An 11,753-nucleotide genomic window follows, 5' to 3' on the forward strand; every position below is an offset into this window, starting at 1 on the left:
ACTTATCTAATACTTAACAATCAGATTACTAACAGATATACATGACATAACCAATATGAAATCTATCTCTCTCTGTAGTACAAATTTCTAAATAAGTGCTTGACTTAAATCTTTGCATTCAAACTTGCATTTTCTCTAAAATGTTAAAATCCATAAAAGTAAATCTTTTTTGGGTTTGTATTGTTAAAATTACGTTTATATCCTTTGTTTATTGCTTTGATTTGATCATCATAAAAAAAATATTTTATACCCCTGCACACGTATGGTTGCATTTATGAATAAATACTTTTAAATAGATAGTAAATGTTCATACCATTATTTAATCTTTGTTTTTACAATTGTTTTTTGAAAAAACCATATGATTTGATAGCATATGCAAATTGTTCATTTTCTATTGTTTCATTTTAGGGAAAAATAGTTAGTATATTAATAATTTTGATTATCTATTTGGTTTTACTTCTTAACATAATTTTTATTATGATGATACAAATTATATTTTTAATATTTATGTTTTTTGAATAAGTTTCCAAAAGTTTAAGCATAATTCTTTTTTAAAAATAGAATTTCAGTTAGTTTAATCACAACTTTCGATGACATATGACATGGACTTAACTGATGCAGGTATACAAATCTCAAAGGAGGTAATGTTATCTATTCAAATGTTTGAGAAGACTGTCATTTTGATAAACCTGAAAAGAGAGCAATGTAATTTACTTTTGAATTAATAATAAGTTTTGTGAATAAATTTGGATTAGTTTCAAATAGCTTGAATATTTTAAATTGGTTTTGGAAGCAAGTGTAAATAGGTTTTAAGTAGAGTGAGCTATAAATAATTTGGAACAGGGTTGAAGTTGTTTTGAATTGAAAAAAAATACTTGACACAAAATTAAAGTACGTGAAATAATTAATTGAAATGATACTCGACACAAAATTATGACACAAATTGCCTTATTTTAAATACTTCCTGATCATGAAAGGCATTTTCCTAAAGAAATTTAGAATATAAGTCAAATCTAATTTGGATTCTACATTGATTTCCACTTTAATATATCAAAATTAGAGCATATCACTTGTAATTAGGTGATATATATGTCTTCTCCAAAAAAAAAAAAAGGTGATATATATGGCAAATCAATAATAAAATGCCAAGTCAATAAAATAGGCAATAAAAAAAAGCACCCTAATTATAACTCAACAAGCTAATATGACAAAAAAAAATCTCAATCTTTCTCTATTCCCCCAAACCCTAAACTTTCACTACTTTTATCTGTAACCAAACACGCCTAAATATCCATTGTTGGAGGCACCATAAATTGGTGTTGGCCGTGGTGTTCACTTCAACAAAGTTACCGTTCACCCCTTTAATGATTACCACTAGTTCTTTGCACTCTTGATGGTTTCCCGACATTCTTTACATTCCATGAGAATGTATTGTATGTAAGCAGTAAAGACTAGGGAATTTTGAATAAGTTTTAATGGTGAGCATGAGAGGTTTTGCAAACATCATTTCCACTTGGGATTTGCAAGGGAAATGACCAATAGTGTTGTAGTTTAATTGGTTGACACCTCTTGGTATTTCTAATTGAAACATTTATGGCATTTTATAGATAGATAATATAGACTACTCATGTTATTCATATATGGCCAATATTATGTTACGAAGTTATTTAAACTCCTTGGTTGATTTACAATGGAATTGATAAACTTCTTATATTAACCAATTATGAAATATTGATTTGTACAAGTTAATTATCATAAATTAACAATCATTGTATGAAAAACAATAACAATAAAGTAAAGAACACAAGCATAAAGTTAAAAAAAAAAAAGAACAAAAAAAAAAGAAAAAGAAAAAACACTTCCAAGGGTTCCCAAACCCCTAGAGAAAATTCACTAATAGAATTGAAGTTTAAAATCTAGAATAAACCCTTATTCCTAGACTCTACCCTGTAGAAAGCTTACTGACGTGATCCCATCGTTAGCCCCAAATCACTTGGATTCTTTTACTCTAAATTTCTTCCACAAACTGAGTCCATGACTTCAAGGACCACCTTTAAAATTTGATCTTCTCAATAAACACGTACTGAGATGCTCTATGGCTTTAGCCTCGATCATCAAACTGAAACTCCATGTTCAAGTTCAATTTTGGTACAAAGGGGTTGGGGAATCTAGGTTTGTGGGTAGCTTGTGGTACAAATTCTTCTAAACATCTTCAAAGCTCTCTTTAAGCCGACCTAAGTGTGTTCTTTTATAGTTCTGCATACAAACACGAATTCCAAGCCATCAACCGACTTGATTAATAAAATTATAATTCGGGAATTTTGGGTCTTGATCAAGCGAGTCTTAGTCAAGAGTGAGTTAAGAGTAAAATTCAGGAAATCCAAAACTTTTTGTCTAGCCGAGCAATTAATAGTAATTAGGTGTTAATTATTTGTTGTTGTTGTTAGTTACAAGTTATTAGCTACCGGCTATAGTTTCTTATAGTTCATTGTTTTTTACATCTTGGTTGTCAACTAAATTTTGATTAAGCAACCAGGGTATGACGTCAGCATAACAGATGTATAAATATATAAGTTCTAGACATTTTGTAATTATGGAGTTAAAATACAATTTTTTTTTTTTTTTTAGTACTGAATCTCCGAGGTTTGTTTGTTTGTTTGGTTTTTTTTTTTTTTTTTTGTTTTTTTGTTTTTGTTTTTGTTTTTGTTTTGTTTTGTTTTTTGTTTTTTGTTTTGTTTTTTTTGTTTTTTGTTTTTAACCTCTCTCAACCTGTTACTCTAAATTCAAGTCTCTCTTTCTTTTGAAACCTAAAATATTTTCTTTGCATCATTTTAATATCAGAGTTTCAGGCTTTGATCAATCTTTCCTACATGTAGATAATATGTTGAACATCAAAGATTCTCTCATCTGTGATTCAGTTTGTTCTTGATGAGTCAGAAGTGTTTGGAGCATTATTTGTTAATTGATATGGCACAAAGAGTAAGAGCTCGAAGTGGTAAGGGACAAAGGAATGGAATGAATATTGACCATGGAGTAGATTTATGCCCACACGTTGGTCAGAATGATGATCAACAACAAAATCAGCCCCAAGGAAATGGTATCGAGCAATTAAGTAGGCAAATAGCTGCTGCTTTGATAGAGATGGTGCAACATTTACACCCTCCAAGTGGGAGGAGTGATGAATATGATGAAGATGCTCAAACCAGCTTTAAGAATCCTTTTAGAGTTCCTGAAAGGGATAGACCTGCTGTTGAGAGGTATGAGCATAAATAAGAGCATAACATCAAGATTGAACTCCTAGAATTTTAAAGAAATCTCAACTCTAATGAGTTTTTTGATTGATTGACTCATATTGGAAGAGTATTTGACTACTATAAAGTTTCTGAGGAGATGGTGAAATTGGTGTCGGTTTGACTCAATGGAAGAGCTTTTGTATGCTGAAAACAATTGCAAATGAGTCGATAAAGGAGAGGAAAGAGAAAGATTAAAGATTGGGCAGCAAGAAGAAGTAAAAACTCGAGGAACAGTTTCTTTCCTTGAATTATATACATGCTTTGTACAAGAATTAATTAGGACAGTGATCTTAAGCAAATTGGTAGTGTAGAGGAGTACACACAAACATTCTATCAATTTGTGGCAAGGGCTGAGTTGAATAAAAGTAAAGAACAGATGGTAGCAAGGTATCTTAATGGCTTATTGTCCTTTATTCAAGATATCTTTGTGTTACATTCGCTGTGGAAAGTTTCAAAGTCTTATAACGAGCTTTGTTGGTGGAGAAGATACAAAATCTAACTATGACTAAGATTTATTGAATGACCTTTTTGATAATTTTTGAATGATATATTTCCTATAAAGAGGAATAATTCGCCCATCCTTGAGAAAATATGAAGGAAAATAATAATAATAATAATAATGCTGGGAAAGAAAGAAAATGCAAGAGATTAATGTGTTTTCTCCTTTAAAGTCCTATATGTCTCAAACGGGAAAGCTCTATGAGGTTACATATTTACTATTAAGCTCTATGTCTTATAGTGAAACTAACTAAAAAACAATCATATTATTATAGTACTTTTAGTATAATTATAATTAGTTAATTACTAGCAACACAAGTAGGATTAAGAATACTTCTAATACAATGAATATGGAGTAGGATAATACAATTAACTTGAGCATTGACTAAACTAATTCAGTAAAACTTGGGTTTTGATATCAATAACACTTACAAAATTGGATTTTAATTTATTTTTAGTTTGAATTAAGAGAGTTCATAGTGTGCTATGAAATTATCAGGACCCTGGCGTTTTTCCAGAAAATGTTAAAATTATTGGGTCATATTGATACTAGAGCATGCAATAGTATTACTATTAGAACAGCTGTTAGGCATAGCTTCAAGCCATTAAGAGCGTCACAATCTTCAACCAACTGCCCAATAAAACAATGATTTCAACAAAGCCGTTCATGCATAACAAGTTAGCATAATAAGGACCTACTACTCTTGCCAAAAGCTTAGGCCACATCTTACTAGGAAAAAAATCATGAAATGACAATTATGGCTGCAAATAACGGGAAAAATAAAATTAAGTACTAGGGCGTGTAAATGGGAAGCTTCTACATCTATAAATGGCAAGCTTCTACCCCTAGAAATGCAATTGTTACACACCCACCCACACAAAAAAAGAAAAAGAAAAAAAAAATGCCTTTAATATGAATGTCATCTAATTAAGATGAAAACTAATTTTGTGAAGTCTTAAAATGCTCTTTTTACAGATTTCTGGCAAAATATTAAAATGATGGATCCCAAATTCCAGAAATACCCACCTAAGGGTTAAATTAATGACATCTAAGTAACATTAGGGTACAGATCAGGTTGGTGATCCTAAATATAGAATGCGGAACTGGTGAAGTTTCATGTATATTTTAAAACATTTGAACTGTTTCATATGAGAAGAAAGCCCACAACTGAGAATGTTGAACTGGTAGTCACCAACTAGCTAGGCCAAGGAGATATAGAATGGTATAATAATCTATCGGTTATTGGAAAAATACTTACATGAATAAAATAAGGAGTGTTTGTCGCGTATGTTGAGAGTTTGCACTTATCTTGTGATGGAATTATATATATATATATATATATATATGTAAAAAAGCTCATTTACTATTTGAAAGTTAGACAACTTATAAGTACTTGCAATTTTTAATCTTTAAACTATTTGTGCAAGGTGGGGTGGCCATGATTCCGTGGCCCATCACTATCTCTTGAGTATAAGGAATTTTTTTTTTTCTTTTTTTTTCTAAAAGTATTTTAGCAGGATATACCACTATTCAGTTAAAACAACTACAAATTTATCAATTATCTTCTCCCTGACCTTACCTTACACATCGGATTTTTTTTTTTTTTTTTTTTTTAAAATTTTTTTTTTAAGATCTTTATATTTATACCTACATGTTTCTGTTGTATTGTTTTTAATGGTCATTCATTATTCCACATTTTTCTTGTTGTCTACAGCCATAGTATAGTTCAACAAATTAGGTCTCTACAAATTCTAACTAGTTTGATTACGACTCCATCTAGTGGACATTTTTCTGACTTAATTAATTGGCACTTTTCCTATTTGCTCTAGTTTCTTCATAATTAATAGGATCTATTGCATATATATATATATATATATATATATAGTTTTTCTTTTTCATTGGTTGCCCAAAAGAAAGAAAAAAAAAGTTGGGAAGGCCTAAATTTTATTTTTAAATTTATAATTTAATTATTGATAAGTGTTTGAAGGAGATTTGAAGCTTGCTTCTCCTCATCATAAAGGAGACCAAACAATACTATTATTACACACTTACACTAAGCATTAATCTATAGTTTTTAGTAATAGATGTTTAGCACCTCTAAATGTTGACTTCTATTGTTACACACTTAATGTGTTTTCCATAAATGTTGACTCTTATTATACTAGAGTTGGAAGGGTTTGTTATTGTTGTTATTGTTGATGTTGATGATGATAATTTGACAGTTGGAGGAGAATAAATTTGAAATTTGAATGGCTATGTTTGAGACATTAAGAAGTATTGGTTGAACTACAAAATTTTTTACACTATACTTAAAAGCTTAAGTGAATAATGAAGCATCTTAAGGCAAATAATGCAATGGGAAAGATCTAATATTTGAAAGGAGGACCTAACATTAACTCTCCTGTGTGTGGTAGATAACATAGACTAGATTGACATGAAATGATCCCAAAATCTTTCCAGATATAGCATGTTGAAGCAAATGGATGGTAATGCAATTGGTCTTATATAAATTTGAAAAGAGGGACCAACTGATTGTGGAAATCGAGGAAAAATGTTGATTGCGTCAAAGATATTATGTAATTAATGAAAAGACAAAAGTGGAATCCAATGATATTTAAGGTTAACAAAATTAAATTATGAAGCGTGGGACATCACGTTATAATAGTGGGAGAATACTACAACCAGGAATATCTGATTAAGAAAAATGTCTTAACAATCTTTCTTTCTTTCTTATTAATGCCGGTAGGTTTTCCCATTATTTAAACATGCAAAAGTTTTATTAAATTAATTGTATAAAGATAGCCAACTAGTAATCTGGCTACTTTCATGCAATCGCGTATCATCTACGTATCAATGGTCTAATCACATCCATCCCTTTCATTGAGATTTAGTTTATGGGGGGGGGGGGGGGGGGGTAAATCCTCTTCATGACTTGCACCAAGAAAAATTAACAACTTTAGCATAGTGGTCTTTACTAGAATCATGCAAAACTTAATTTAAAGGATGGCATATATATGCATCAATAAACATAAACTTGGGAGATAGCTAGTTCATGGTATAAAGTTTACTACATTGAAAATGTACCGATTAACCTACAAAAAACGTGGATAAAAGATAGGAACTTACCCAGCTCATTCAGTTTTTCTTCACCAACTTCATTGCTAGCTATAATTGTCATTCAAACAATAAATACAGTGCTTGAGCTATATAAAAACATCAAAGGACTTGATCCAAGGAAGACTTGAATAGAGTTATAATCTCCAGTTCAGTAGAGCTTCAAAACATGGTGGAGAGTTCATGACCTGGGAATTAATTATTTAGCGACCTGTGAGTCAGAAATTGGAAACTTAGTGGGTAAACGAAACAATACACACACACATATATATATATATATATGGGATAATACAAACAACTAATTCAAACTATATATATATGACATAATCAGGATGATGAGAGTAACAAATTATATATGCATTTAAAGTTGAGAAATTTGTGTTGTTATTTTAGAGCTGCATGATATTATTTAGTGAATAATTTGGACTCCTTGAAACTCATGTGCAAGGAATGTTTATGATCCTTATAGAAATTATTTCACATATTTGGTCACACATTCATATATTAAAATCAAGTTCATATCTTCCACATGATTAATCATAAAGAAGTTATTCAAAAACTCCAGTAAAATGTTAACTGCAAACTATGCAATATGGGGTAATACAATTGGATGCCATTAGGCACTATCATAATCTGATGCAGACAAGACAATCTGACTTATGTGTATATGTCAAATACACGAGCATTAATGCCAAAGAAAAGGACATTCATACAATGGGAATTAAATAAGAAAAAAAAAAAGAATAGGAAAAGAATATATTGTAAATGAGAGCGAGCCAGCAGACAACAAAGTAAATAGGCGCGCATTTGGTTTATTCGACTGTCCCTGAGATCTTCAATCACAAAATTGTAGTAAATTCAAAGAAATACATACTTGTGTGTGTGTCTATTGTCTTCATTAGACACTTAAACTGCAAAACAAATACTAAGGCAATCAGATTTAATATATGTCCATTCCTGGGAGGGCAGAAAAATAGTGCGAAATTCTAATGGAGCTAGGACCATAGACTGGCAAACATGTAATGGGGAATTATTAAATTTGGAAAACGGAATAAAGAAAAAGAAAAAAGGATAGAAATTAAACTATAATTTTGCATGAGAGAGAGAACCTCCCATTATCATTATTGCATCTGATATTGTCACCGATGATAAGGTAAAGTTACTAAGTACTATTATAATGTCTCGATAAAAGTAAGAACTACACAATTAGGGTTTTAAGGCCCTTGGCCTAGGGTTTATTATGAATGGATTGAGATGATCTATTCAGCAAAAAATAGATGAATGAATACACAGTACTGTAGCAAAAAAATTATCTAATTCAATCCTATTTAATGAATTTTCTTTGCATAAGATCCTAAACTGAACATTTAAAATGAATTAAATAGTTAAACTATATTAAGAGTCTTATAGTTTAATTCGTTAGTACCTTCTTATATTTTTAACAGAGATATTTAGATTTCAAATATTCTTTCTCCAAGCTAAAAAATTAAAAAAAAAAAAAAAAAAAAAAAAGTTACAAAAGCCTAGGTGTTTTGACTCCTCTAGTGTCAATTATGTCCTATATCATCATGTCACGAAGTTAAATTTCGTACTATTTTCAGATCCAGCTAGAAACAAAGTTTAACAAAGAGAAAATGAATAAATTTACCATATTTTGATGGGACAGGAAAGGAAGGGGAAGGGAATACCCAGATAGAGATGACTACTGCATAGGAAAGTTGGAATTATCATCATGGTTGCTGGGCTTCAATATTGGATTTCTCTTCTTCTTTTTCTTCTTATAAGGAATTCCACGAGCCTTAGCTTGGGAGTCCCTTACATCACGCAAGTAAACTCGGATAGTACCACTTGCAAATGGGTTGGCCTCAGGCAAGCCACCATTTTCTTCAAAAGCAGCTCTAAGGCGACCGATGAGTGCATCAAGGCTACCCCATGCTTGTCTGAGTGGGCAAGTGCAAGGCCCTGGAGGCTCAGGCTGACCAAAAAACACACACCCTTGTAAGTGCACCTTTGTCTTTCCAAACTGATCTAAATAGCGCAGAAAATCAAGCACATGATTGGAGTTGCACTGTGAAAGTGCCACTGGAGGCCTTTGGTTCCTCAGGTACTGACCAAACGTGTTCCAGTCGCGCCTCTTCTGTGACTCATAGCGGCTAAGTGGAGGTGCCTGTTGTTGCTGATGATTATGCAGATCACCGCTACCACTACCGCTACCGCTACCACCTCCAGCTCCAGCAACAGAAGCAGAAGATGATCTTGATGATCCTTCTGCTACATCTTTGCCTTTGTTGCTGCTTGACATCGATCAGGGCTAGCTAGCTAGCAGCACAATATTAAATTTCTAGTAATTTTTCTCTCTCTTATTTTTTTTTTTCCAGAAAGAAAAGCAAGAGATATATAAGGGTAGAGAGAAGAGAACAAAATATTTAGTGGGTGAAAAAAATTTGAAAATCACATCATGGGTCTAATGAGGAGACATGGTATGGGATATGGGTCCTATTAAGTGCTTTAGCTCATCTTTTTCTTCCTCTCTAGCATTATTTCCTTGCTTTAATGGTACTATTAGCATTAAGTATACTTTAAAAAAAAAATAATTTACATATATATTATTTATTAATATGCTTTAATCATCCAAGCAATCATCATCCAGTACATTAGCGTAATTAGTACTGTGAGTGGATGACTAGGTAACCAATGCTAAATAACCTGAGTTAGGGTAGGTTGGTTGGGCACGGAATTACCAATTTGGGAAGCCAAAATCGACGGCATAGATTCCACGACCTATCCCTATTATATGACAGAAAATATGATATTACAACACACACGCACGAATATAATGCTCTGTTCCGAATGGGTGAAAGTTATCACGTCTACTCTATAAATTAATATTTACGGAATGAATACTATATGATTTTTTTTTTTTTTTTTTTTTTTGAGAAAAGAATCCAATATGAGTTAGACGACAATGAAAACAGGTAAAACTGTTTAAAAAGAAATTGATTATATAAAGAGAAAAAAGTGGAAATAAGGCAAAGAGGGAAACCCAAAATAGTGCATTTATAGTAGGCCTTTTTTTTTTTTTTTGTTTTTATTTTATTTTACAAAAATGTTTTATTTATTTTATAATAGTAAATTAAATCCTAGGGTTATCAGCATTAAACCAAAATGGCAAAATTTAGGTCCAGTGTTTAGCTGTATTGGACCCATTACAATGGTTATATGTGTCTATTTTTAACCATATGTTATCATTCCAATGGGTCCAGTGTACTAATACATTGGATCTAAATCAAGTCTAAACAAAAATTACAATAGTCGTTATAAAAGTAGAATTAAAATTTCTCTACTTGTAATCCAAGTTGGGTTAGTGAATTTATAAGAGTTTTTTTCTTTGTTTATTTTATAACCATGTATTTATAGTAGATTAAATTCTAGGGTTACCAACATTAAACCAAAATTACAATAATTGCAATATAAGTAGAATTATAATTTTTTTACTTGCAATCCAAGTAGGATTAGACTTGGGTGTTCACTAGGATTAGACATTAATATCTTTAACATCCTTTCTAACTTGAAGTAAAAGCTTGAAGATAATTCAAATTTGGAGAAAAATTAAGACCTTAAGAAAAATCATGATTGAATTTGATGTGTTGTGTACCAGGCTACACCAAACAAAGGCATATTCTAATTATTTATTTTATGATATGTTCAAGCCCATAATACTTTTCACAATTAATATTGATATTTGAGCTTCCCCTTTTACAACACAAATGACATGTTAAAACAAACGCCGGATTCTCACAATGATCGAGGCTTGAATGTTGAGCATAGTAATGCAACCTAAAGATAATAAAGATGCATAACGAGGAAAAAAGAAAAAAAAAACCAATAAATAAGGCTACCAATTAGAATGATCCATGATTTTCGATCAAGGTAATTGAAGATGCTTAATCAGAAGAAAAACTACAAACTAGACGTAGAAGAAAGATGCACATGACCGTTGAATATAGTCGATATTGACAAAGATCATCTTGTGGGAAATTAAGGATCCACAGTTAGGGCGGGCTTTATAATATAAGCAAATGAGGTTGTTGTTTAAGGCTCCTAAATTTTAATCAATTAATCCCAAATATTAGTCAATAAATAAAATAATTTTTTTTATCAAATGATAAAAAAAAAAAAAAAAAAGAGAGAGAGAGAGAAATTCTACGTCTACAACATTTTTCACACCACTTTTATAACAAATCTTTAGTGGCATGTTATTACTGGCTGTTATTGGTGGGCAAAAAAGTAATTTCAATGATGGGTTCAAATTAGAACGAGTAACAACTTAACGCTTAGGATTTGTTGTTAAAATATTGTGAATGTAACACTTCAAAAAAAAAAAAAAGGAATACAAAAAAAAAAAAAAATTCACAACAGTTGATTTGACAAAATTTTAGTAGTTCTCATCTAGATTTACCATTAACATAACAGTTTTACTTACTATCAAAGTAGTCGATACCGTACCAGTACTAGTCGTATCAGTATGTATATCGGTATTGAAACACCAACATTTCGTACCAGTTTAAATACCGGCCATACCAACTGATTTCAAGCATTACTGGCCGGTATCGGGTGTACTGGCTGGTACAGAAAAAAGTTTTTTTTTTTAGTTTTGTAATTTTTGAATTTTTGTAAGGGTAAAATGGTAACTTATTTGCATTGACTTATTAATATTATTTGTTTTCTTAGTATGCAATGAACAATTAAGCTTTATATTTTCTATATTGTTTTTTTTTCTTTTAATTGATGCTAAAGTCTAAAACCATGAATAATTTATTCTAAATTGAGGTAATAATTTATGGTAA

The 11,753-nt window shown here is 31.0% G+C and overlaps 1 protein-coding gene across 6 annotated transcripts; it reads right to left on the reverse strand.

Moving 5' to 3' along the window:
* Positions 1–6,783: 6,783 nt before the first annotated feature.
* Positions 6,784–9,411, reverse strand: LOC126695132 (protein LIGHT-DEPENDENT SHORT HYPOCOTYLS 10-like). Of its 6 annotated transcripts, none has more exons than XR_007645973.1 (3): positions 8,555–9,411; positions 7,781–7,817; positions 6,784–7,117 (listed from the first exon to the last, which is right to left on the reverse strand). XR_007645973.1 is itself a non-coding variant. In XM_050391774.1 (2 exons), the coding sequence occupies exon 1, from the start codon at positions 9,206–9,208 to the stop codon at positions 8,609–8,611; it is 600 nt and encodes a 199-aa protein (XP_050247731.1). In that variant the 5' UTR covers positions 9,209–9,410; the 3' UTR covers positions 6,784–7,094; positions 8,595–8,608. The 6 variants fall into 6 exon arrangements, 2 of the variants coding, with proteins under 2 accessions (XP_050247731.1, XP_050247730.1); XR_007645972.1 differs by having other exon boundaries at positions 8,595–9,410; XR_007645974.1 differs by lacking the exon at positions 7,781–7,817 and having other exon boundaries at positions 6,784–7,094.
* Positions 9,412–11,753: the final 2,342 nt, after the last annotated feature.

This window comes from Quercus robur, chromosome 8 (genome assembly GCF_932294415.1).
Source record: "Quercus robur chromosome 8, dhQueRobu3.1, whole genome shotgun sequence".
In the NCBI taxonomy this organism is placed as follows: domain Eukaryota; kingdom Viridiplantae; phylum Streptophyta; class Magnoliopsida; order Fagales; family Fagaceae; genus Quercus; species Quercus robur.

Coding starts and splice junctions, on each gene's coding strand:
- LOC126695132 (XM_050391774.1), bottom strand. CDS start 9,208: ATGTCAAGCAGCAACAAAGGCAAAGATGTAGCAGAAGGATCATCAAGA.